This window comes from Euwallacea fornicatus, chromosome 17 (genome assembly GCF_040115645.1).
Source record: "Euwallacea fornicatus isolate EFF26 chromosome 17, ASM4011564v1, whole genome shotgun sequence".
Classification (NCBI taxonomy): domain Eukaryota; kingdom Metazoa; phylum Arthropoda; class Insecta; order Coleoptera; family Curculionidae; genus Euwallacea; species Euwallacea fornicatus.
Genome location: NC_089557.1, coordinates 644,406 through 666,083, shown reverse-complemented (window position 1 = coordinate 666,083; position 21,678 = coordinate 644,406). Strand labels below are relative to the sequence as shown.

Sequence of the window (21,678 nt, the reverse complement as noted above, 5' to 3'; positions counted from 1 at the left end):
ACGACATGAATAGCATCCCTGGTTGCATAACTACTAGAAATTTGATTATTACCATTTGACAGTTTTGGTTGATAATTATTTGAAATAACCGTTTTTACCATCCTTAATTTTCCAGTTCGTCTGTAGAGCCTTTTTTGTGAAAGTATTATTAAATTTTTTGTTTTTGTTTGAATGCCGTGAAATGGAATCCAATAAGTCCCAGGACGAACAAGAATATTCATTCAATTCGGACGACAGTATAGTCTTTGGCCCATATTCGATGAAAGAAGCTAAATCAGATATCTTGAAAGGCATACCCAAAGACATCAAAGTCAGGCACTCATGCATGTAAGTTTAAAACACCATTGAATTTACATATTTTGTAGCCGAATTTTCGATTCAAACATTCCCTATTCCAGAGCCAAATATGAACATCTCAACATCTCTTCAGCCAGCAAACCTACTCCAGAAGTTTCCAAGCAGCAAGTTTCATTCCGTAGTGATTCAGACTCGACTGAACATCTGCACACAGACTTCATTCAACAACTCTCAGAAGTAATAAACGAGCCTTCTTCCTCCGGTGTAAGCTCATATTGCACAGCTCAAAACGACACCAGCATCACCAACAAAGCCCCTGATTTAGCCAGGGAATGTGATTATCAAACAGAATCTTCTTATTGCACTGCTTTGAACCTAAGTCTCGCGTCTGAACCACAAGTTTTTAAAAATGAACTTTCAACAGAGTATATGAAACCTGATGCTTCTGACACGCATTGTTCTCAAGGACTAGTTCACAATGAAGAAGGTGTAATAGTCCTTAGCAGTGAATCAGAAGAGGAGCAATCAGGAGATGAAGATTATTTGTGTGCTTCTTCAAGATACGCTTATTCTCCTGTATATGCAAGCCCTGACTCTAGTTTTCTGGAGTATTCTGATAATGCAACGAGTTACACTGAGAGTTGCGCTGGAAGAGATGTCTGTAGTCCAAATCTTGAAGCAGAAGACATCAGGGATATGAATAAGAATAACCAAAGTAAGGAGTCATGGGAGAAAAAGGATAGTTTGGATGATTTGAACAATACTTTTGAAGAAATGAATAGGCTGTTGGGCCTTATGGAAAAAACTGGAAGTAAGCAAGAGCATGATAAATCCAAAGATGCACCTCAGTCTGCCTTGAATAAGCAGCTACCTATTAAGCAGACGTCTAACTTCAAATCAAAATTGCCACAACTCAAGCGCCAACCACAGTCAACCTTAGCATTTAAGCCTCCTCTGAGCAAACCACCCAAGAGGCTCATAACCCCTTGTAAAACCACTAATCCTGCTTTAAGGAACATCATAAGCCCTGTGGGGGTTTACATTAAAAGTGGTCCCAAGTACTGTCCCATGGTTAAAGTGCCAGAAACCAAATTAAAATCTGAAATAAAATTGGTCAGGGAGCAGAAGGAAAATATTCCCCAAGATATTGCTTCGGATTTGAATTGCCAAATTCCTTCAGTGATATATACGCCAGCGAAGTATAAGCTGGTCACTGAAGTTGTGGATGTGAAATTGCCAGAAAGTATTAAGAAACGAGTGGGTGGGCAAGTCGTCACTAAACACGAGCAGAGGGTGGCCAGGAGGCTTGATCAGTCCATTGAGAGGAGGTTAATGGAGTCGGATTTATCCATAAATGAGAGTGTTAATCAGGATGTGTCGATTTTAACGCAGAAGCAACCCTTCCATTTCAGGAAATAGGACCTTTAAACATAGGATCTGATCAGCGCTTATTACTAAGAATTTTGTTATGTACATATCATATGATTCTGGTGTATTATCAATTTGCGTATTTACTACTTGCAATATACACACATGCACAGGAACTCGTGTATTTTTTCCTCATGGCTTATCTGTAAAACACATTTTTTACATGTTATCAAGACACAATTGCCCCTATATAAACCGCTCTCCGTACAAACAGCAGTGTACACCTGCTATCTCTACAGATAAGCCAATTTATTTTGACCCAAAATCAACTGATACTGAAACGATTCAGCGAGTTTTACCTGGGATCGAGAGCAGTAGCAGCCTTGTGACGTATCTTAAGATGCAAACAAAATAAAATTGGGCATGCTAGACTCACCCAAGAACATTCGTGTAAGCGTAATCCTCATATCGGCATGGACAATCGTGAGTATTAGAGATTCGGTTTATTTTTCACGTACAAATTCCACTGTCTCGTACAGCTTCAAACGATAATTCACATATTTTGGGTCACCTACGCCTATTTACTCGCAATTTGCCAGATCGAGCCTTCATATTACGACGTAGTCTTCGTGTACCTCACCTACTTCTTCAGTAAGCCCACTCACGTATACAGCAGTATGTTATGATAGAATTTCATACTTACATAGAGCAGTCCTGCGGCCCCATCAAACTAAAGGACGAAACGATGTTCCTCAACCGCTCTGTGCCCTTTGCTCACCTCAGGTTCACTGAATCACTGGTGTCTGATGACTTGTACAATTTTCTCCGAGAGGTACTTCAGAAGGCCAGTTTGCCTGGTGAAAGCAATGCAGTGAAAAGATCCGAGTTGTACCTGGCAGTGTTCTTTATTGCTGATGCAATCTGGCTGCTCACAGCTTTTGGGCTGGCTGGTGAGGGTCGCTTCATTATACACTTACACAGCGTGCCCCATAATGTAATCTAACTTCTATAGCTAGCGCCTGTTGCAAAATTAAAAAGAAGTTTCTCTCCATCTTCTTTTACGGTCCCTGGCTGTTGTGCAGCACTTTTATAAACTTCCTAGATGTGGTATCTTCAGTGCAATACGGTCTGGACCTCATCTATATCCAAGTGAGTATAGATTTATTGCCTCAGATGCAGGTGAGAGATCGTGCAATCTAGAGTTATACTTCGTGGCTGCGCTTCGTTGGGGTTCGAAACTACACAGCTTTCGTCCATTACGACGCACTTCCCAGCTCCGAAGTGCTCCCAGCTGTGCCTACGACAGTTGTAGTCATCTTGTTGTCAAGAGTTTTCTTCGTGTGGCTGTTGAACGTTGTCTGCTTCTTCGTAGTTTTGTTTGTGGCCATTCCGGATATAACACCCAGAACTATAAAGCCACATGGTCGAAGAGCTTTAACCACCAGAAGATCCAGATCAATAAGTACGTATAATATCACTGACCATCTGATTAAAGGGTCTGCTTTAACGATGCTTAACAGTTGATCCAAACTCGTCAGAGGCAAGAATACGCAACTGGCAGCGATTCTATGGAGCAATCGAAGCAAACAGCACCATGACCACCCCCATCAAATCTCCCGTCAACACCAAACACTATCGCAAGAGCTCCGTCTCTTTCAATAAAGCATCATCAGGAGGTTCGTACAGTCGAGACGACAGTTACTTAAGTTTCAATGAAAATTCGTCTGATAATGTTAAGATGCCATCTGAATTGCAATTTAATGATGATGGGGGGTTCAGGAGATTTTCCGATGTGACCAGCGGGCTTTCCTTGGTACCCTCCCCTCAGGCGGCACGCAATGAGTTGGTGCGGGTACGTTTGGTGGGCCGAGTTCTTAGTATATGTTGCATTCCAAAGAATGAATTAATTGCAGCTACCGCCTGCAACTAAAGGCTTGATGCCTTGGTCTTATTTAAGTCCAGAGGGTTCCCTTCCTCAATTTCTTATGGAGTTTAGGAGGGCTGGAGATAATAAAACTGAGAGTATGCAGTGTAAGTTGTTCGGCGATGGTTTATTGCGCGTTTGATTTACTTTTGGTTACAGGCACCAAGTTGTGAGGTCTCAATGATTCGAGACATATCAATAAAGGGTTCTGATGGTTTTGCTCCAATAAGTATCGTTGTGGTGGATTCTGCCCATATTATTAATGGGAGGATTTTAATATCCATACAATTCCATTGTTTCTATTACAGGACATTTTTTTTATCTCATAGCAGTTAGCTAATCTTATCATATCAAATTACAAAAAAAGCTTTAATTATGTGTACTCATGTCTCTTACTCCCTAATAACGCATTCGTCGTTAATATTAACAATAAATATCAGAAAAAAAACAATAAAAAACATTAAAAAAATTGCAAATCCCGTTGGAGCAACAGTTACAATACCAGATCACACCCCTTCCTTTTGCCCCCACTGGAACTTGCTCTCTCCACGGCCCCTTATTCTCGGCTTCTTCCTACTGCCCTTGACAGTCCCCTCTTCCTTTTTCACCTCTTTATTCTGCTTCTGCTCTTTTCCCTCCTCAGCACCCTCCACCACAATAGAGAAGGGTGTGGCAGCTTTATCTTCTTGAGGATGATTGCTTGCTGTAGTGGTATCGATCGGAATCTTATTGCTCCCCTCCCAATTCGAGGAGGTAGTCTTATGCTCCAACACCGAGTAATCGTAGGGCTTATAAGAGTCCGTTGTTGTCCTGAACGTTTGATAGGAGTTTAAAGGCGGATACAAAGTGCTCTCGTAGCTGATAAAACTGTTGGAAGGTAGGGAATACGGGGTGGTAATCTCCATGGGTATGGGCTGGGAGTAGTGAATAGATCCCTTCTGATACGGCCCTGGGAACACCTGGAGGGTGGGGTGGACGTTGAATGGCTGAGCGTTCCCGAAGAACTCCTGGGAGGAGATGGGCTGCCAGTTTATGTCCGGGATGGTCGGATAGGGCTGCGACTGGAAGAAACTGTCCGCTGGGGAGTAGGAGTCTCGATAGTTGTTGTGGCGTCCGTCGTGATAGCGGTTTTTTGAAGGTCTGGTCTTGGTCTGCCAGTGTCGATCAAAAATTAATCGAAATAGCTAACGTTGATCATGGATGATCGATCGTTGATGACGCAGCTATGTCAATAACATACGTAAGCAAAAAAAAAATAAGTAAAAAAAATCGTGACCGTCGGTCATGCACGTATCGTTGATGGCGCAATTTATCAACGGCCATCTATTTCCAAGAGGCTTAAAAAGAAACTGTCATTTACTGTCCTCCTCTAACATATCTGCTCCGACAAGGACAGAAGCAAATCGCGCGACGTTGGTGGAATCATAAACGACAGTCTTTGACGATCTCAGTCGAGACAACAACATGGCGGAAATAGTTTGAAAATTCTTACGTTCGAGAAACAAATTGGAAATCTAACGTTTATCGTGCGGTTTTCCGTGTTATAAGTGCGAAATTATAGAACTCGGGTTAAATGTGAGTCGAGACCGATGTAGTGCAGTCGCGAAACCTCACCGGAGCGAGCCCCCTGATGCAGTGCAGTCGCGAAACCGTCCCGGAGCAAGCCCCCTGATGCTTCGATGGCTGTGATGCTGGTGAGTGGATATTTCCAGGAAAACTTCCAGTAATCTTTTTTAATTGAGCCCCGAAATATTTGATTTTTTCTTGGAAGCGCACAGCTTTTGGCATTTGCGCACTCACGTATCTGGTTAGTTCACATCAGAAACTGTTTTGATTATATCCCCTTTGCTAAGGGACTGACCCGTATTTAGCCCCGTTTAAATTTTACCTTGATCAGACAATGTTACAATTATTATACCTTGTGACGCGTACTCTTCTCCTCGCTAAAGTTCTCATGGCTAGCACCTTCCTCAGAAGCGTAGTTGGGGTAGCTATGTTTCACCTTCCCGCTGGGCCTCCTTTTGTGCCGGTCGGCTCCATGGGAACGGTGCTTGTGTCTGCAATTTGTCAATTTTTAAAGGCCCATTTAAAACGGAGAATTCAGATACCTGTGGCTCCTCGTGGACCTCGCCTTGTCCTTCAAAACTATCATATGATGGACATCTTTCTTCTGCCTTACGCTCTCAGCCAATACCACACAAAGAAGGCATAATAAGAGGACCGTTTTCCACGCGAAACTCTTATTTCCGAACATGGTCTGTTTGATACTGGTTGACCTGACGGGGTAAGCAGTGGAGATCTGCAAAAATTTATTGTCAATTCGCACACACCCGGGTTTCAGTGTGTTCTAGCCGCAACCCGAAAGAAAACTAATTGGAATAGAAAAGCAATTGGGTTTAAATGCGGTGCGAAACGGGGGTAAGCAAAATCGTATGGTTGGGTTGAGAAAACGCATTAAATGGTTTCATGCCCAGGTAATCTTTTCGATTCTCGCGTGAAGATTAAACCCCTGCATGACCACAGATAAATGAGTATTAACATCATTGTATGGTTTTTAGACAGGACGGGTTTCACGTTATTTTCTTTAACGATTTCTTAGTGCTCCCATTACCGACACGGCAGTAATTGGAGGTAATTGGAGGTAATCGGCGCCGTGTCAAATCAATGATTTGAATTATTAGCGTCTGAAGTGGTACTTCGCTCCGTGCGCCCTTAAAAATATCCCTGAGCAAAAGTAGTACCGGAGGATGCGCTAGATGTCGCTCGCGGCACAATTGTCTGGAGACCTAATCATCAAGTGGAACTGGCGCATTCGCCATTGGCAAGAAAGTCCCGGTTATTCGAAAATCATCGCGAAAATCCTCAATCACTGCTCACGGCAGTGCGTGAGGTGTCACAAGTCTCACCGCAATTTGGAAGTCGGAGACTCGATCACGCCTTTCCGCGCGCGGTTTCTCCCGGCCGGCCCCTGAGTACTGCCCTGACAGTTATTTAAATACCTGAATAAAATCGAAAAGAAATCTAGCCCCGGTATAGTTAGCGTACGTATGAGATAATTTCGATACAGTTTCATGGGGGAGGGAGACACGGCGGGGAGGTGGGGTGGGGGGGGAGGGGGAGGTCAAGCGTTGTTTTCAAATTAGCCGATAAGCATAAAAACAATAATAAATTATTTATTCCTCGTTGCGAATTTCTTCAGCTTTATTTCATCGCGGTAAAAGTACCTTTCTTCTCATTATGTAAATCAGGCGGGTTTCAGGTTGCGGCGCAATTAAGACACATAATAGAAGAGGCGTAAGACCAGCAAATTTCAATTAAATGGCCGATTAACAATTGGCGATTGAGCATTGTTGAAGTCGGATAAATTAAAATAATTCGTTATCATGGCGTCTGCATACAAACGTATATTAATACTTAAAAGAAATACACGAGCGTGGCGCAAAATCACCTGAAGAACAGCCCTCTGGTAAGCATGCTGACAATACTGCACATTTCCTTCTTTCCATTATACTCATCTTTGAAATGGTGCGACTCGAAGTCCACGGCTATCTCTCTGTTGACCATGGTCAGAATGGACATGAGGTCTCTTTGGTTATGGTGCTCTTCCAGTTTCCTGACCAACGTCTGGATGAACCAGCTCCCTTTCGTCTGGTCCCTCCAAGCCGCATATCCTGTTTCCGCGGATTGAACGGTTGTAACAACAAGAAGGTCAATTTCTTACCCTCAACAGTAGCGTACATAATCAAGATGTCTGCCATGGCGGGGATCTTATACACGATCGATTCTTCCGAGGAATCGCACTGGACATGAACCCCCGAGTCCAGGTTGTCCCCTCTGCAGGCCTGAATTAACGAGACCGCCATTAGATGGTTTATAATAGGAATATCATTGCTCAACCTGTATGAAGAACAGTTTGGGTTTGCCCACAAGACTAGGACAGTAGTGTCCGTTAAAAACTTTAATCATCTCATCGATGGTGTAGTCATTGTCTCTAGCAGCTATTCGTCCAGAGGTGCGTCCGTGGCTCAGGACCGCTATCACCAAACAGTCATTTTCCGAATGATTCATTCTGGACACTGAAACCTTATTGCATATAAAACTGTCCAATAACGAACTCTGAGTGCTGACCGACTCGCAGGGAATTCCTGATCTCTTTGAGGGTATAGTCCTCGTAAACCTCCACGTGAAAAGACAACTTCCTCAGCAATGCTCTCAGGGCAGCGCTGTCGTGTTCGGTGCCCTTTCGCTCCTTGTACATAATTGAATCGAAGTGTGTGTGATTGAAAATCAGGGCTATGCCCCTGTTCTTGTGGCCCATGTCGTAGAACTCATCGTCCGGGTGCTGACCAACGGGCGTTCTTGGAGCTGGGGGTCTACCTGAAGACCTACGGGGGGGCGATTAAGATGGAACAGTTGAATCTAGGGAGTAATGATACCTGTGACTGGTTCCTTCACTCGAAGCCTCGCTCTCCTCCATGGGGACTACTTTGATGAATGCTGCGGACAGCTCGGTGATATCACGTATAAACTTATCGAGGGCTCCTCTGTTATCTTATCTGTGTAAGAATTATTGATGCGGATTTTGGTGGATATCGCAGCGTGTCGTGGGAGCCCTATTCACGGAATTAGCTTCTGTCTGATTTTATTTGTTCAGCCGATGAGACATCAAGGAGTGTATCAAACGCTTTGAATAGCTACGAAAACGTCACAAAAAGGTTCAGATATCAGGAATCTCGGTGGGAAAAAAAATCGACGCTGCTTTATTGGTTTCTTTGTATACATACAGGGTGTGATAAGCTATTCTACGAGTTCTCGAGTTCACCGCGGCGCGGTTCAGAACTGGTGGTACCCACCGCCACTCGACGTTCTACTTCTTGAGCTTACGAATTTGGGCGCTTCGTTGTCCCGTTCGTTGTAGGTTAGGGGCAGCGGCGCCCTTTGGTAGTACCAGTCGCGCTTCTCCTCGGGGAACGACCTGAATTCTTCGTCGTCGGCCGCGCTGGACCGTCCGTCGTCGCTCCTCGTCGCTGACTTTTGCGTACGTTTTTTAGTTTGAAATTTCGGCCTTGGAATCGAAGATTCTTCGCTGAAAAACGCCTTTGTTTTTCGAATACCTTTCGAAATCAATGAGTACGTACTATTGCAACAGCGGGGGCATCTGGAACAGCATAATGGGGCTGACGATGGAGTAGAATCCCGCCGCGACGTTGATCAGCCATAGCGTGTAGCCCCTGGCCGCCAGGGTCGAGAGTATCCCGTAGCTGATTTTCATCCCCACGATGGTCCTTAATTGAAAATCCATATTCATTTGGTAATCACAGTCCCCATTCTTGTCTGACTCTAAGTGGCTCAAGTCAACGAAATCGATGTTGTAGTAGTCGTAGAAAGCCAGGGCGAAGACGACCGCGTCCAAAGTGCAGACCAGAAGGGTGACTACCCCTAAAGCTGTCTGGATGTGCCGGCTGAATTTTCGGCTTTTTCTATTGAAGAGACCTGAGTAAAAATTCGTAATTCACCGGGTGAGACCTTGAGGGCTCCGAATCGAAGGAATGTCGCTCACTTAAGCATTCGGTAACCGAAAGGGCTGCCCACAAACCGCTCAGAACCAGATAAATCCAACAGATTATGTGAAAACTCAGCGGCAATATCACCCTTCCCTCCGTGCTGCCATTTTTGTCTGCAATGGGAAATGACACGAGATCCGGATTCTGGAAAGGTCTCCGTTTCCCTCACTCACCCAATACGGAGCTATACAAATAGAATGATATGAGGTCTCTAAATGAGGTGTCAGAGGTCATCGGTCTCTTTTCTAAATCCTCGATGCTCCGGGGCTTCACGTAATACAGGACCAGGCAAATCGTGGCCAGGATAATCCATGAGAAAGCCTGAACCTGTTCGTTCAATCGCTCTCAATTTCGCTCATCGAACGACTCACGCAACTGCTGCTTACCGCACCGGAGACGGCGAACACCTTCCTCACGAACGCGGCCCTCCACTTCTTCTCCTCCAAATTCTCCATTTTCCCCTCAGAAATCTATTGCGACGTGGCGGATACAAAGCGTTTTCATTATGGAAACTATAAAGTTACACACGTGATGTAATGTTTCCGTATCAAATGGCGTTCTAAGCCACATTACCGACTCATATTCCGCTGATTAGAGCGATTACTTTTGATAAAAGATAAAAGGCGAGGGGATCGAAGGTATTTTTCAAATGCTCGATGATATCATGTTACAATTGTTTTGATAAGGGCCCTAAAATGGATCGTGTAATTTGGCGATAATTCCGATGATAATGGGTAAACAGGACGAGCGAATTGAGTCGGTTTACCTCCGACCGTTCCGGAGTTCCAGGGCGTAAACGCGACCAGACCATTTGCCAGGAACTCCCGTCCGGTCCTCCTCGGCTTCCACCGACCAAAAGTCGACTTTTTTTTGCACAGAACATCGTTTATATTTTTAGAAATTCACAAACTGAAATCCCAAGGGACGATTCCCTGCCTTATCCCTACCGCCGGCCGCTCGCTGATTAGGAGACAAATAGGTGCTTAGTCAGCGCACAGCGCGCTCAATTAATTAACACAAAACGGGCCTTACTATCGAGGAACAACCACTCTTAAAAATAAATGTTGGTACTCCTGCCGTTCAACGCCACAGGAGTACCGAGGTAACCCCTCCCCTCCTTCCCTCCCCCGGGAGGGGAATGCCTCCCGTTCCCGTTGTAAAGATCGTTGCTCGGCGACGGCGCTTTCCTCTGGCTGGAATCGCCAATTCTCGCCCTCGGGATCGTGTTCCTATTGCTGTACAAACGGAAAACCACACGTTATTCTCTGAGAGACGCACCGCAGATGCCTCACGAATTCACACTTACTGCGAGAGGAGCCTGGGAGCCCTCAAAGATTCCACTCCGATCAAGAGCAGATTGACGGCCAAAACCACGTTGACCAACCACAGGACGTACCCTCGGGCGGCCAGCGTCATGACGATGCCGCTGGCCACTTGGCAGTCCATCGGACCGGCCACGTCGCCTGGTTGACCGAGCCAAATCGGTCGATCTGACGATAAATCGATCCGGACGGTGGAGTCTGTCTCTGCGGTGACTGTAGTACTGGTAAGCGTGGTCGATGGGGATTCAGGTGACGTCAGAGTGGTGGACGTTGATGTCGTTTCGGTTGGAACGGCGGCCAGGTCGAAAGGGCAGGTGGAGAAGTCTCTCGCCAGCAAGGCGAAGAAGACCAAGTCGATGACTGAGGTGAGGAGGACTATGACTCCCACTGCCAAGGTGTTGTACGTCTGTCTGGGGTATCTGCGTTTGACGGCTGCGACGAAGGGTCGTTTTATGCCCGACTTTAGAAAAATACATATTTTATCAGTAATTTACCGAAGTGCAAATCGAGAGCCGTGACCACCCAAATGGTACTGAAAACAGCGTAAATCCACAAGAATATCTCGAAGTCCAGGGGCCGGATCACCTTAGTTTCAGATCTGGCAGGGACGTCGCTACCTGGAAATGACAGTTCTTGTAGGCACATTTGCGTTTCGTTGGCCAAGACGCTCACTCAGAAAGTTCTGGTATATGATCTTGTTCAAGTATTCGGAGTATTTAATGTGATCCCTGAAGCGGGTTTCTGTTAAGTTTTCCGGGGGGGCGTTCTTGACGACGATCGCTGCCAGGGACAGGGCGAACCATGTCAAGCCTTGAACCTGAAACCACCCGAAATTTGACTGGTAGCTCAGCACAGGAGCGAACTGTATCAGTCACTACGTTTCGCGAAGCAAATCGTCTATAGAGTTATGACGAAATTCGGTGATTGCGCGTCTCTCTAAAAATGGCAAAAATGTCGTGCGAAATGCTCCGAAAACAAATGAAAGAACCTGTACGACATATCACACGTCCCTGATTTCGGGGAAAATCACTGAGGAAACACTCTGATTAGGCGGTGAATAGAAAGTGCTGATTGTACCAAAACGACGTCGTTGCGCACACTTTACTTGCACATGGAAAATGGGGATTTAAAAAAATAATTTATCTAGCGAAAATCACTTACAACAATCAAAACTCCCACAGCTCTTACGAACTTCTCTCTATCTCTACTGAAAAACATTCTCACTCGACTAACGGATGCGGTGGTACACACAGAAGGAAGTTGCACACGCAACTGGTTCTGACTTCTTCCGTCACCGAACCAGCTATGGCGCTCTTATGACACGGACTTCGTTAGGAGATTAGCACATCTTAGAAGAATTTATTGTTCCCGTTCTTATCTCAATTATTGATAAATGGCGGCTACGAATCTGGACGGATTTTCGTTTTTCCTTTGGGTATAGCGAAATATTGATGCGCATCAAGCACTTGAAAATGTTAATGGATACCAATGCCGTGTTTACTCTCATTCATAACAATACGGATTAGAGGTTTAATGGATTGCCTGATTAAGGATTTTTTAAGAGCAGATATGGAGTGAGAGCAGTTGCTACAACGAGAATGGTCAGCGTGGTGCGTTTCGAAGTTCGGAAAATTTCTAGGAAAAAAAACGAGGTAACGAAGGTTTCCTGATTGGCCTTAAGTCGCTTCTTCTTTTGCGGGATTTTTCGATCAGTTCCGTACGGCGACTAATGGTCGAGAATGGTGACGTCGGTAAAACCTATTTAAACAGTTCTCTAATCGTATTATTCATATTCATAAAAGATAACGTCCGAGCGTGAGCTACTGGATGACTCTCGTCGCCCCCCGTTGCTACGCTATTGGTGAACTTTATAATGCGATCCCTCGGTAGATCTTCCGTTGCGCGCTTCGCATTAAACGACTTGCACGAGTGCGACAGAGATGGCGCACATTCGCCGTGTCGCGCAATACGTCGTTGGGCCAATATGTTCCGCTCGTCATTGTCTATCGTTCTTTTCGTGTTTTCACGAGAGAGACAGACTGCTACTCGAATAAGGAGATCATAACGTAATTTTAACCATCGCTGACATTTACCATTGACGTCGAATTATTTCTTTTTCCCAAATTTTTCAAAACAATCAGCGGTGAACTGGTGCGGGGCCGCAATAAACAAAATTCCAAATTGATACCAGGCGGTCTTCACTTGAAAAAATGTCAAATCCCGAAGTCATGTCAAAGCATAAAGAGAATCAGTGGTCCAATTACGCTCTCCGCATTATTTTAAACACCGCCTCACACCCCTTCGAGTACGCGAAAATCCTCATTCAGGTTAGTGCTCACCGAGCTTAGACCCCCCCCTAGAGCCACACTGTCGTTTGTAGATCGGGCACGAACCCATCGCCCCTAGACCTTCTAAAACATTTTTTGGGAATCCCACTTTGAAGTTGCCCAACATCTTCCAATACGGTAAGTTGATTTAAGCCCTCCAAGGTAAGTATGTTATCTGAGCATAAATTGACTAACACAAAGTTAATTTTCAATAAAACTATTTTTTCAGTAAAACACATAAACAATGTGGATGGTTTTGCGGGATTGTACACGGGACTAGCCCCCAAGGTGTGTGGAAGTTTATTGAGTGCAATTGCAGTTGAGAAATGTACTGAATATCTAAAGTTATCCAAGTTGGAAGATTTAGATGATGAAGAAGATACTGAAGAACTTAGGTATGTCTTTAAAAAGGCGTGGTGACTGCTTAAGCTTTAAAACATTTTTTTTACAGGAAGCACAAGTTTTTAAATTCATTGGCATGCGACTTAATAAACCATACTGCAGCAATTGCCATTAGTCAACCTTTTCATGTGATAACCATTAGAATGATGGCACAATTTGTAGGAAAGGAAACAAAATACATGTAATGAAGTCTTAAATTTCTTTGGGGTTTTAACTTATAACTAGGTTTTAGGGGAATTTTTGATTCAGTCAAAGAGATTTACCACCAGAATGGCATATTAGGTTTCTTTAGTGGTTTAATGCCAAGACTATTAGGGGACATCCTGACCTTGCTTTTAGCAGGATGTCTGACTTACACAATAAATAGGTATTTAGTGAAGGAGAAGGAGCTGCAACTTTACACTGCAACCACCATGAATGTATATTTGATCTGAAACTTCTAAGACTGAAAATAACACTTTATTTCTCTGGCAGTTCATCTCCACAACTGTAATGTACCCATTCCAAGTAGTGTCCACCTGCATGGCAGTGTCCAACTCAGGATTATTAGTCGGATCCCCGCCTTTCATGCCTCACTATAAAACCTGGATGGAGTGCTGGATTAATTTATCAAGGCACAAGCAGTTAAAACGGGGCTCTAGTGTTCTAGTGCGATATTACACTGGGCCTAGTATAACTGTAGGGGGAAAGTTGCTGCCTGTGCACTAAAAATAAGGTCCTGTAACCTTCATTCAAGTTATAATTGATTAATAATTGTTGTTTAGTGATCTCTAGCAAGTTTGAAAATTCAGAGATTTTTGGAAATTTTTTATTGTAAATAAACGTCTCTTGTTCTCTTTGCCATTTCTATGTTGATTTTATTAATTAACACATTCAATGCCAGATCCATTATTAAGAGTTCTATTTGAATTGTCAAGTTGGGCTCCAAAGTAGACACTTTCTGCAGATTTAAATAATTGGGTGAAGGTGCCATGGCCCACTTGAACGGTGTAATATGATTAAAATATCAGACACAATGAACGTCATAGTGTCATTAAGGTAAAACCCGCGACTTTGCGAAAGAGTTCTTTTTGTTATAGGATGGGATCACTCTATGTAGCAAACTTGAAATTAATATAAAAGAAAATTTAATATTTGACAGACTAGGTTAATATTCTTGTTTGCTATAGAATAGTTTCAATGCCAAAAACTATATAAGTACTAAATTAATAAACTACTGTTACAGGTAAAAAGACATATTTGACTAGGCCATAGCAGACACCACAAAAAGCTTCAGGTTTACACCTATTTAAATCCGCGAGGCCTGGCAAATATAAGCAGATACTGGTGGCTGTTGCAGCCTTATGAAGGCCTGCAATAGACACTAGTGTATGTCATCATGGTCAATAAATTGCTTCTACTAACAAAAGTCTTTAAATACTGAACTGTAAGCCTCAGATAATGGTCTTAATATTTAGTTGTATTGCTGCCTCCTCCTCGCTCTCTGCTTGTCAAATCTTAACTCCATTTCCTCCAATACCTTGGGAGTGTACCTTACTACCAGCTTAACTGAACCATGAGCTTGTTTAAGCAACTCCACAGCTTTCTCATGGTTTTCACCTTCCACTGACTAAAAAATTCCCACTAAACTTGAGGAACATCAATAAAGGGAATAGAGTACTTACAACACCATTAACACTCAACAACTGATCACCCCTTTTAAGTCCCCCATGCCTATCTGCAACTCCCCCTGGAATAATCCTGGAAATATAAATTGGGGAGTTTTGTTCCTTGCCTCCCATTACATTGAATCCAAGACCCTCCTCAGTTTTGGGCAATTCTACCACTCTGGGATGGGCATGACCCTCACTAGCAGCAAAGGCTGCTACAGTTGCTTTGGCAGTAGCTGATGCTCTAGACATTATCAGGATACTGATATAACTTTAAAAGGAGCAAAATGTTTAAAATACCTGACATCTTGGGATCCTTGAATGTCCACAGTTTCATAGACATGCTCATAAACTTCTCGAACTGCATTTAAAAAGTCACTCTGCAAGACCTTTTGGAGGGCGATTAGTTTGGTGGCTGGGACCTCGCCGCTTTTTTGAAGCTTCTCTAGTAGCTCTATGGATCTTTTGATGTCTTGAAAGAGACGGATGCGTGGCAATCAATGAAAAGGAATAATGAAGAATGGGGTGTATTTTTTACCTTTGGCGAGAGTTAGAGGTTCCCCGTTTTGCGCCATTCCTGGGAGCTATAGAAGTGGTTTCACACGTATTCCAAGGGAAATTTGCGTTAAGCGTTTATATTATTTTTTTTAGTTCTTGTTTACGATTTGTAAAAAAACAGATGTCAAAAAAGTTGACTGGTAGGTTCGTTTTCTGTAACAACTGATCGAATGATGTTTTATTTCTTTCTCACACACGAGAAAACAAAGGGCGCCGTGCTATCACATGACGTTATAACATAACCCTACTTTTGGTTTTGGTCTTCGAGACGATACACGTTTATTTTCTGGACTTTTTCCTTAAAAATTGAATAAACATGAGTGATAGCGAAAATACAAAGGAAGAAATGAAAATTAAGGAGGAAAATGATCTTAAACCCTCCACTAGTGGTTCAGTACTATTCCCAACAGAAGCTAAATTCTCCAACATCAAGAACAAGCAAGTTCGAGTTCAGCAGTTTCAAAAGACCAAAAGGGAACTGAAGAAGGTAAAAATTGCAAAATCACCTATTGGTTGATGTACATTTCATAACGATTCAGGCGAAAAAAGAAGTCAAAAAGCAGCGCATTCGAGAGAATGCGCCCAAGAAAACTCCCCACACAATCGAAAGCTTGAGAATCAAAGATGAGACCACTGTCACTAATTTGAACGATGAAGAAAATGAACTAATCAGGGATGATTTAGAAAATGATGAGTTTAGTGACTTTTATCGGCAATCATATGAGCCTAAAGTGCTCATAACTTATGCAGACAATCCCATGAGAGTAAGAAGTAATCTTTATAATTATTTCCATGTCTAATCAGTCATCTAAAGAAAACTAGAATTTTTGGGCGAGAAATGACGAGAATCATCCCCAACTCTAAAGCTCTCTATAGGAACCGTTCTGGTGTGAAGAAGATAGTCAAAAGTGCTATAGCAAAGGAATATACTGACATTATAGTGATCAACGAGAATCGCAAAGAACCAGATGGGCTCCTAGTCATCCACTTACCAAATGGCCCTACGGCTCATTTTAAGTTAAGCAACGTTTTTATCACCACAGAATTGAGGAAAAGTCATAAGCTTATCACCAGCCATAGGCCTGAGGTGGTTCTGAACAATTTCACTACTCGATTGGGGTTAACTGTGGGCCGAATGTTGGGAGCATTGTTTCACTATGATCCCGAATTCGTCGGTCAGCGAGCAGTTACTTTCCATAATCAGAGGGATTTTATTTTCTTTAGACATTACAGGTCAATATTGTGGCACTTTTTAAGATCGTTTTCACGATATGCGTTCTCGTAGATATGGATTCGATGAGGAGGGTAAGAAGGCACGGTTAAAGGAATTGGGCCCTCGTTTTACATTGAAGCTGAAGTCTCTGCAAAAGGGTACTTTTGACAGCAAATATGGGCAGTATGAGTGGATCAAGGATGGAAGGAGGCATGCCATGGAAACCAGCAGAAGGAAGTTTGATTTGTAATGGGTTTAGTTGAAATAAATGTAATCATGTAATTTAAATTTATTCTGTTGAATGTTGAAGTTGTCAGAGTTATATTGTGTCCTTGTTCTTTACGTAGACGCGTTAAGGAGAGAAATTATGTCCTCTCGCTTTTAGAAGTTTTATCTCCTCGTTCTTAGATGGCGTTACGGCGACAACTGTCAGAAAAAAAAAAAGAAGAAAACATGGCGAGGTTATATTTATTTTTCAGTTCCTAAACTCAAAATTTATGTTAATTTTCGGTGTTTTTCGTTGTGCTGCCTAAAAAATCCAGTCAAAGTAAATATACGGTCAACTGTGCGTGTAATAAGCCATTTCACTTGTCTGCTCTAGCCGCCAACAATCGCTCGTAAACTCATTCTGAAAGTGTTGCACTCAGGAATTCCAACTATTCTCAAACTGTAGTTCGTTTCTAAGTTTTTGCTTTGGTAAGTATTTCAGCTCGATAGTTCGACTTTAAAGTGATTTGAGAACACGCTGAGATTCAGGAATAAGTTAAATCCTGATACCATACAATTTTCAATCTGGAGTCCTGAAAAATTTCATTTCATAGCAGGAACATTTCACCAAAAACCATCATTTTTGTATGTGTAAAATAAGTATGTAGAAAGCACCATCATATTTGGTACTCTTTTTGATATTCCAATCCCTGTATCCCACAACACTAATATATTTATAAGATTAATATCAAGAACTAAGGGTATAGGTCAGTATGAGGGCTAGTATTGCAATGTCCCAGATGATTATTACACAGATGGTTTTGGGGTTCATTTAGAAAATTGGAAACCACATGGTGAGCAGGGTGGATGCACTGAGTTCCGTTATCATAAGAAGCCTCAACAAGCATCCATTTCTTATAGTTTTGGTGTATACACTTGAAGTGAAAAATCCATTATTGAGGCCCAAATAATAAGTGCAATGAACTAAGTACAAACCAATGCCTAAAGAAATGTCTAGATGCAGTATGGGTTTCCTGATTTTAGTGGAAACTAGCTTGGTGCCAATAGCAGCAGCACATTAATAAGCCGGTCTTAAGGCAATGCTATAGATCTTCATTTGAGATTTTACTCATACCAAAATAAGGAACTTTTTGACACATAATAAACAAGAAAATCTGAGCCCTTCAAGATTAAAACTGAGGCATACCAGACCTTAGGGCTATATTGTCAATATACTGTCAGGTTTCTGTGGGTGTTACCTATATAAGTGTAATCATGAATTACACATTAGTTATGTTCTGTTCTATAATTGCATGTTTTCTGATGTAGCCATCCTACACGTTCTATTTTTTCTTCAGTTTCGAAAAATTCCAGACATTTAAAAAATATTCAATACCGCCCAATTAACTTGTGAAAAAGTAGCAATAATTGGATTTTTGTGCAACACTCCTTGAACAATATCATTATGCATGTATTGCACTTTTATCAGTAAAGAAACTTTAAATTGTCCAATTAACGGTTAACTTGGCCAATTAAAAATAAATTGTAAATAATTCTGTTGATACATTTTAGTCTCTTCGGGTAGGTATAAGAAGTTTCAAGGGTGAGAGTGAACCCGTGGCATGATATTTATTATGATTTATTAATGCTGTTTTGATGACTTTGCGTATAAAGTTAAATTATAGGGAGTGTTCCCTCGCACATCAAACCAGGAAGCCAATATCTTTACACAAAACTACCTACTTCACTTAAAAGTTTTGCCTCTAAACGCCTCAGACAACGTAATATTTTTGGGTCACCCATTGACCTTCGCGATAATTAGTATTAATAAACGGCCATCCTTGGGCATTCGCTGTGCAGACAATCGCGTGCCACCAGCATTCCCAAAGGGGAGACCCTCCTATATAAAAACGTTTTCAAGGATACGCGACTTGGGCTCGTCCAGACCTAGAAAAATGAGTTATTATGTGATATTTCGTCCTCGCCTAAAGACAATGAAACCAAAGCTAAAGGAGCAGCAGCTGCCCAGTGGTTGCACGCACTGACAGTTTTCAATCACAGTTTAATAACTTCTCCGATTTCTAGATTATGACTTTTTAAAAACATCTGTCTTTATTTAACGCTACCCGACCCTTTATGGTTCCAATAATTAATTACAAATCAAAGCTTACAACCGCTTTTGTACACTTTCCAAGGAGTCAACGCTTCAGCGTTTAATTATTAATTTAATGGTCAAAGGGTAGTGAACTAAGTACTGCGTGACCGCATTTCCTCGTAGATGGATATGAGGCTTACTTATTTGCATATCCGCCACCCTATAGGGCCACTATCGCACGCAACACATCTTAAGCATTTCTTTGGCAGTACATATACATATATATATATATATATATATATATATATATATATATATATATATATATATATATATATATATATATGTATGTCGTCGTATAATATGCTTCTGCTCGTTTCAGGTGTGGATAAGAAGCGATGTCGGGAACCACACTGGGAGCTCATGAGAGGGCGGTAAGTACGTGCAAATTGTTCATAATAATCGTAAATTGGACTTGGAAGTTTAAAACACCTGGAAAAGCGGTGACATGGCTGTCCACGGACAGTTGCGAATTTCTAAATGTGAAGCTTTCAACGGCCCTTTTAAAATCTTAAGCAAATTTTTACGTCCGTTAATGCAGTTTTCGACTAGTTAATTTCGACCATTGACCGCCGGTTTGAACCAGTTTCGTCCAAAGCGGGAAAATTGTTTGGCAATTTGGCAAAGACACTCGTGACGTAATTGCCGATGTATGCGTCTGCGTCTCTCTCTCTCTCTCTCACGCGTATGTTTCGGCGTTCCTTTCGGGACTAGTCTCCCGTTCAGTTTGACAAGTGAATAACGCCATGTTGCCATTTTCGCGATGCCGCCCAATGTTTTCCAAAGGGGAAAGGATGCAACTGAATCGATTTTTTTGCCTTGATTGATTTGTGAAATGTCGACCACTGTCAGCGCTAAAGACCTACTCCGTTCGTCAAATTGGGGCGTGCCCGCATAACGATTTAGTGCTTACTTATGTTCTGTGTACTATAAAGTACTTATCTGCCCATCTAGTTTGCGGATGGTAAAGTGTATGGGTGGCTGTGACTCACCGGATGCATTTCAGATGGCGCCTAGACGCCTCCTACAATTATAATATTTCCCTATACATTTTTTTTTCATTCTAAAATTGCTTGAAAATGTTATACCGCGACCATCTGTCTTTTTTTGTCAGTTTTCCAACCACCCAAAGAACTACGCCCCACAAATGCTTTTTTAGCTCGGTCTATTGACAGAGGGCTACCGCTACAAGACTAACACTCCCTGGCAAAAAAGCCGACCCCGTTTAAACCTCTATACGACAAGCGTATAATTTAGATAATATTTTATCCAAGCAAACACTCGTTAGAAAAAATTACCACGTGTTAAGGGTCTGTTTTTCATGCGGTGGATTAATTATATGCACAAACTTTTTGCGCTTCCGACGGACGTTTTTAGTACCTCCAGTGGTTACCTCGGCATAGGATTATGACGTAATTACATCCAAGGGTTCACTACCACAAGATGGGCCCTTAGATAAGCTAAATTTGAAGGGTGTGGTCGCATAAACGTTCCGTTGAAAGAAGTTTCCACAATCACGTTGTTGGAACGCGCACCGGTCCTCAAAAGTGTAAATAGATCCATGCTCGCGTGCTTATCTTGCAGCACCCCCTCAAACAATAATTACCCACCTTGAGTGGGCATCCGCGCCATATCTCATTCAAACATCCATTCTTGAACGCGCACACATGCCCTCATGTAGGGCTCGTGTGTAACCCAATATTTTTATTTGAAAACCATTTTATCATTGTTGCACTTTTACGACATAGACGGTGCAACAAGGGACCCGGTGTCTCCGACGGCCCGGAAGCCCTGGGACAGGTGGGAACTTTATGGGGATCATCTCCGCATGTTTTTGCGAGAACGTTCCTTAATGGTTAGTTCTTGTTCATTTGTTAAAAACGAGGTAGCACAATGCGGCATAAACCAGATCAGTTCTACGTAATTTGCGGTTCCACTGGCTGATTATTGCCGTCCAAGGTACGTCTCGTAAAATAAAAATTCCTAAAACCGCCCAGAAACCACTGTGAACTATTATTTTTTTCAACGACGGAATATTTAGTTTTGTCCGGTGTATTTAGTAATTGCTGCTGCTGTGCCGCTGTCAACCTCCTCGAGCTGCAAAATTAGTTCCGACTTTCTCCGGACCGTGTCTCACTCCTTTTCTCAGCCTTGGACGGAGTTAGATAAAGATGGGAAAATTGCCCCAATTACTCCTGGATATCAAACGCAGAGGACGCTGCGGTACAATCATTTACGTACCCCCTTCTAGGCTATCTTACACATGCGCGATTTCCCTGAGCGACAGTAGCTATCTGGAAGCGAGGGACTTTTCGTACGCTCTAACATCAGGGCTGAAACATTCACCCTCGCTTATGATTTAAACTCGCTTTTTTCCTCAACCCGATTCTGGTCCTTGCGGAAATTGAGTCACCTAAACAGCGGTCGTTATACATGATCATAATCATTCAATTGGGAACCCCATTTTGTAATCACCAACTTGATTGATATTGCGCCGTTACCCACTTAATGCCTCGACACGTAGTGTCGAAAGCTGTATTTGCCCAACACCTTTCCCAAATCTTATGAAAAATTCATAATTCCTATGTTAAACAACAACGGGAGTGGTTGATATGTATCTCTAAAAAAAGACTACCTGTCCCCCGCATAACGATTTAAATTAATTTTTCCGAGACGGGCGTTATTGTGCGTT

General features: G+C 42.6%; 10 protein-coding genes across 13 annotated transcripts in view; 5 read left to right on the top strand and 5 right to left on the bottom strand.

Moving 5' to 3' along the window:
• Window positions 1-31: 31 nt before the first annotated feature.
• On the top strand, window positions 32-1,841 carry LOC136344542 (uncharacterized). The gene is made up of 2 exons (XM_066292093.1): window positions 32-327; window positions 399-1,841. The coding sequence occupies exons 1-2, from the start codon at window positions 182-184 to the stop codon at window positions 1,714-1,716; spliced, it is 1,464 nt and encodes a 487-aa protein (XP_066148190.1). The 5' UTR covers window positions 32-181; the 3' UTR covers window positions 1,717-1,841.
• Window positions 1,842-1,936: 95 nt separating this feature from the next.
• Window positions 1,937-3,889, top strand: LOC136344543 (uncharacterized). 3 transcript variants are annotated; one of them, XM_066292094.1, is made up of 8 exons: window positions 1,939-2,148; window positions 2,205-2,316; window positions 2,373-2,615; window positions 2,678-2,814; window positions 2,866-3,127; window positions 3,186-3,517; window positions 3,579-3,696; window positions 3,749-3,889. In XM_066292094.1, exons 1-8 carry the CDS (start codon window positions 2,089-2,091, stop codon window positions 3,760-3,762), a joined length of 1,278 nt encoding a protein of 425 aa, XP_066148191.1. In that variant the 5' UTR covers window positions 1,939-2,088; the 3' UTR covers window positions 3,763-3,889. The 3 variants fall into 3 exon arrangements, with proteins under 3 accessions (XP_066148192.1, XP_066148191.1, XP_066148193.1); XM_066292095.1 differs by lacking the exon at window positions 2,205-2,316 and having other exon boundaries at window positions 1,937-2,148; XM_066292096.1 differs by lacking the exon at window positions 1,939-2,148 and having other exon boundaries at window positions 2,378-2,615.
• Window positions 3,825-6,343, bottom strand: LOC136344548 (uncharacterized). The gene is made up of 3 exons (XM_066292100.1): window positions 5,698-6,343; window positions 5,508-5,646; window positions 3,825-4,740 (listed from the first exon to the last, which is right to left on the bottom strand). Exons 1-3 carry the CDS (start codon window positions 5,841-5,843, stop codon window positions 4,096-4,098), a joined length of 930 nt encoding a protein of 309 aa, XP_066148197.1. The 5' UTR covers window positions 5,844-6,343; the 3' UTR covers window positions 3,825-4,095.
• Window positions 6,344-6,967: 624 nt separating this feature from the next.
• Window positions 6,968-8,200, bottom strand: LOC136344551 (caspase-like). The gene is made up of 5 exons (XM_066292107.1): window positions 8,026-8,200; window positions 7,718-7,974; window positions 7,487-7,665; window positions 7,311-7,431; window positions 6,968-7,260 (listed from the first exon to the last, which is right to left on the bottom strand). The coding sequence occupies exons 1-5, from the start codon at window positions 8,064-8,066 to the stop codon at window positions 7,034-7,036; spliced, it is 825 nt and encodes a 274-aa protein (XP_066148204.1). The 5' UTR covers window positions 8,067-8,200; the 3' UTR covers window positions 6,968-7,033.
• A 126-nt stretch (window positions 8,201-8,326) lies between these two features.
• LOC136344547 (uncharacterized) lies at window positions 8,327-9,753 on the bottom strand. Its single transcript, XM_066292099.1, has 5 exons — window positions 9,540-9,753; window positions 9,327-9,480; window positions 9,150-9,266; window positions 8,728-9,082; window positions 8,327-8,675 (listed from the first exon to the last, which is right to left on the bottom strand). The coding sequence occupies exons 1-5, from the start codon at window positions 9,606-9,608 to the stop codon at window positions 8,423-8,425; spliced, it is 948 nt and encodes a 315-aa protein (XP_066148196.1). The 5' UTR covers window positions 9,609-9,753; the 3' UTR covers window positions 8,327-8,422.
• Window positions 9,754-9,908: 155 nt separating this feature from the next.
• LOC136344545 (uncharacterized) lies at window positions 9,909-12,090 on the bottom strand. Its single transcript, XM_066292098.1, has 5 exons — window positions 11,637-12,090; window positions 11,148-11,292; window positions 10,970-11,092; window positions 10,460-10,907; window positions 9,909-10,388 (listed from the first exon to the last, which is right to left on the bottom strand). Exons 1-5 carry the CDS (start codon window positions 11,691-11,693, stop codon window positions 10,205-10,207), a joined length of 957 nt encoding a protein of 318 aa, XP_066148195.1. The 5' UTR covers window positions 11,694-12,090; the 3' UTR covers window positions 9,909-10,204.
• Window positions 12,091-12,560: 470 nt separating this feature from the next.
• On the top strand, window positions 12,561-14,051 carry LOC136344549 (mitochondrial carrier homolog 2-like). The gene is made up of 6 exons (XM_066292101.1): window positions 12,561-12,802; window positions 12,856-12,940; window positions 13,032-13,197; window positions 13,254-13,385; window positions 13,437-13,623; window positions 13,679-14,051. Exons 1-6 carry the CDS (start codon window positions 12,686-12,688, stop codon window positions 13,910-13,912), a joined length of 921 nt encoding a protein of 306 aa, XP_066148198.1. The 5' UTR covers window positions 12,561-12,685; the 3' UTR covers window positions 13,913-14,051.
• Window positions 14,052-14,314: 263 nt separating this feature from the next.
• veli (L27 and PDZ_signaling domain-containing protein veli) lies at window positions 14,315-15,551 on the bottom strand. Its single transcript, XM_066292109.1, has 4 exons — window positions 15,392-15,551; window positions 15,154-15,325; window positions 14,869-15,097; window positions 14,315-14,813 (listed from the first exon to the last, which is right to left on the bottom strand). Exons 1-4 carry the CDS (start codon window positions 15,426-15,428, stop codon window positions 14,658-14,660), a joined length of 594 nt encoding a protein of 197 aa, XP_066148206.1. The 5' UTR covers window positions 15,429-15,551; the 3' UTR covers window positions 14,315-14,657.
• Window positions 15,552-15,671: 120 nt separating this feature from the next.
• LOC136344544 (probable ribosome production factor 1) lies at window positions 15,672-16,912 on the top strand. Its single transcript, XM_066292097.1, has 4 exons — window positions 15,672-15,898; window positions 15,951-16,175; window positions 16,226-16,644; window positions 16,697-16,912. The coding sequence occupies exons 1-4, from the start codon at window positions 15,728-15,730 to the stop codon at window positions 16,872-16,874; spliced, it is 993 nt and encodes a 330-aa protein (XP_066148194.1). The 5' UTR covers window positions 15,672-15,727; the 3' UTR covers window positions 16,875-16,912.
• A 157-nt stretch (window positions 16,913-17,069) lies between these two features.
• LOC136344550 (protein spitz-like) overlaps window positions 17,070-21,678 on the top strand; it is a 33,834-nt gene continuing 29,225 nt past the window's right edge. Inside the window, exons 1-2 of one of the 2 annotated variants that reach the window (XM_066292105.1) lie at window positions 17,070-17,320; window positions 19,309-19,360. Coding sequence is in view for 1 of the 2 variants with exons in the window: in XM_066292104.1 (XP_066148201.1) it covers window positions 19,325-19,364 (40 nt within the window). In the remaining variant the exon portion in view is untranslated. Of the gene's footprint in view, window positions 17,321-19,308; window positions 19,365-21,678 lie in introns of both variants that reach the window. The other variant, XM_066292104.1, reaches the window with a different exon arrangement.

Bases quoted from the DNA above. Each gene is read 5' to 3' on its own strand.
- LOC136344548 (XM_066292100.1), bottom strand. From the start codon at position 5,843: ATGTTCGGAAATAAGAGTTTCGCGTGGAAAACGGTCCTCTTATTATGC. The intron at 5,647-5,697 runs GTATCTGAATTC...GACAAATTGCAG, and splicing joins AGGTCCACGAGGAGCCACAG to ACACAAGCACCGTTCCCATG. The intron at 4,741-5,507 runs GTATAATAATTG...CGACACTGGCAG, and splicing joins AGAAGAGTACGCGTCACAAG to ACCAAGACCAGACCTTCAAA.
- LOC136344544 (XM_066292097.1), top strand. From the start codon at position 15,728: ATGAGTGATAGCGAAAATACAAAGGAAGAAATGAAAATTAAGGAGGAA. The intron at 16,176-16,225 runs GTAAGAAGTAAT...AGTCATCTAAAG, and splicing joins ATGCAGACAATCCCATGAGA to AAAACTAGAATTTTTGGGCG. The intron at 16,645-16,696 runs GTCAATATTGTG...GCGTTCTCGTAG, and splicing joins ATTTTCTTTAGACATTACAG to ATATGGATTCGATGAGGAGG.
- LOC136344542 (XM_066292093.1), top strand. From the start codon at position 182: ATGGAATCCAATAAGTCCCAGGACGAACAAGAATATTCATTCAATTCG. The intron at 328-398 runs GTAAGTTTAAAA...TCCCTATTCCAG, and splicing joins AAAGTCAGGCACTCATGCAT to AGCCAAATATGAACATCTCA.
- veli (XM_066292109.1), bottom strand. From the start codon at position 15,428: ATGGCGCAAAACGGGGAACCTCTAACTCTCGCCAAAG. The intron at 15,098-15,153 runs GTATTTTAAACA...GATAATGTCTAG, and splicing joins CAAGGATCCCAAGATGTCAG to AGCATCAGCTACTGCCAAAG. The intron at 14,814-14,868 runs GTAAGTACTCTA...GGAATTTTTTAG, and splicing joins TGTTGAGTGTTAATGGTGTT to TCAGTGGAAGGTGAAAACCA.
- LOC136344551 (XM_066292107.1), bottom strand. From the start codon at position 8,066: ATGGAGGAGAGCGAGGCTTCGAGTGAAGGAACCAGTCACAG. The intron at 7,432-7,486 runs GTTGAGCAATGA...TCGTTAATTCAG, and splicing joins CCAAACTGTTCTTCATACAG to GCCTGCAGAGGGGACAACCT. The intron at 7,261-7,310 runs GTAAGAAATTGA...CCGCGGAAACAG, and splicing joins TATGTACGCTACTGTTGAGG to GATATGCGGCTTGGAGGGAC.
- LOC136344547 (XM_066292099.1), bottom strand. From the start codon at position 9,608: ATGGAGAATTTGGAGGAGAAGAAGTGGAGGGCCGCGTTCGTGAGGAAG. The intron at 9,083-9,149 runs GTGAGCGACATT...ATTTTTACTCAG, and splicing joins TTCGGTTACCGAATGCTTAA to GTCTCTTCAATAGAAAAAGC. The intron at 8,676-8,727 runs GTACGTACTCAT...GGCGTTTTTCAG, and splicing joins ATGCCCCCGCTGTTGCAATA to CGAAGAATCTTCGATTCCAA.
- LOC136344545 (XM_066292098.1), bottom strand. From the start codon at position 11,693: ATGTTTTTCAGTAGAGATAGAGAGAAGTTCGTAAGAGCTGTGGGAGTT. The intron at 11,293-11,636 runs GTAAGTGATTTT...GGGTGGTTTCAG, and splicing joins CTGTGGGAGTTTTGATTGTT to GTTCAAGGCTTGACATGGTT. The intron at 11,093-11,147 runs GTGAGCGTCTTG...TGTCATTTCCAG, and splicing joins CATATACCAGAACTTTCTGA to GTAGCGACGTCCCTGCCAGA.
- LOC136344549 (XM_066292101.1), top strand. From the start codon at position 12,686: ATGTCAAATCCCGAAGTCATGTCAAAGCATAAAGAGAATCAGTGGTCC. The intron at 12,941-13,031 runs GTAAGTTGATTT...CTATTTTTTCAG, and splicing joins GCCCAACATCTTCCAATACG to TAAAACACATAAACAATGTG. The intron at 13,624-13,678 runs GTATATTTGATC...TTTCTCTGGCAG, and splicing joins ACACTGCAACCACCATGAAT to TTCATCTCCACAACTGTAAT.
- LOC136344543 (XM_066292094.1), top strand. From the start codon at position 2,089: ATGCTAGACTCACCCAAGAACATTCGTGTAAGCGTAATCCTCATATCG. The intron at 2,616-2,677 runs GTGAGGGTCGCT...TAACTTCTATAG, and splicing joins CACAGCTTTTGGGCTGGCTG to CTAGCGCCTGTTGCAAAATT. The intron at 3,518-3,578 runs GTACGTTTGGTG...AATTAATTGCAG, and splicing joins CACGCAATGAGTTGGTGCGG to CTACCGCCTGCAACTAAAGG.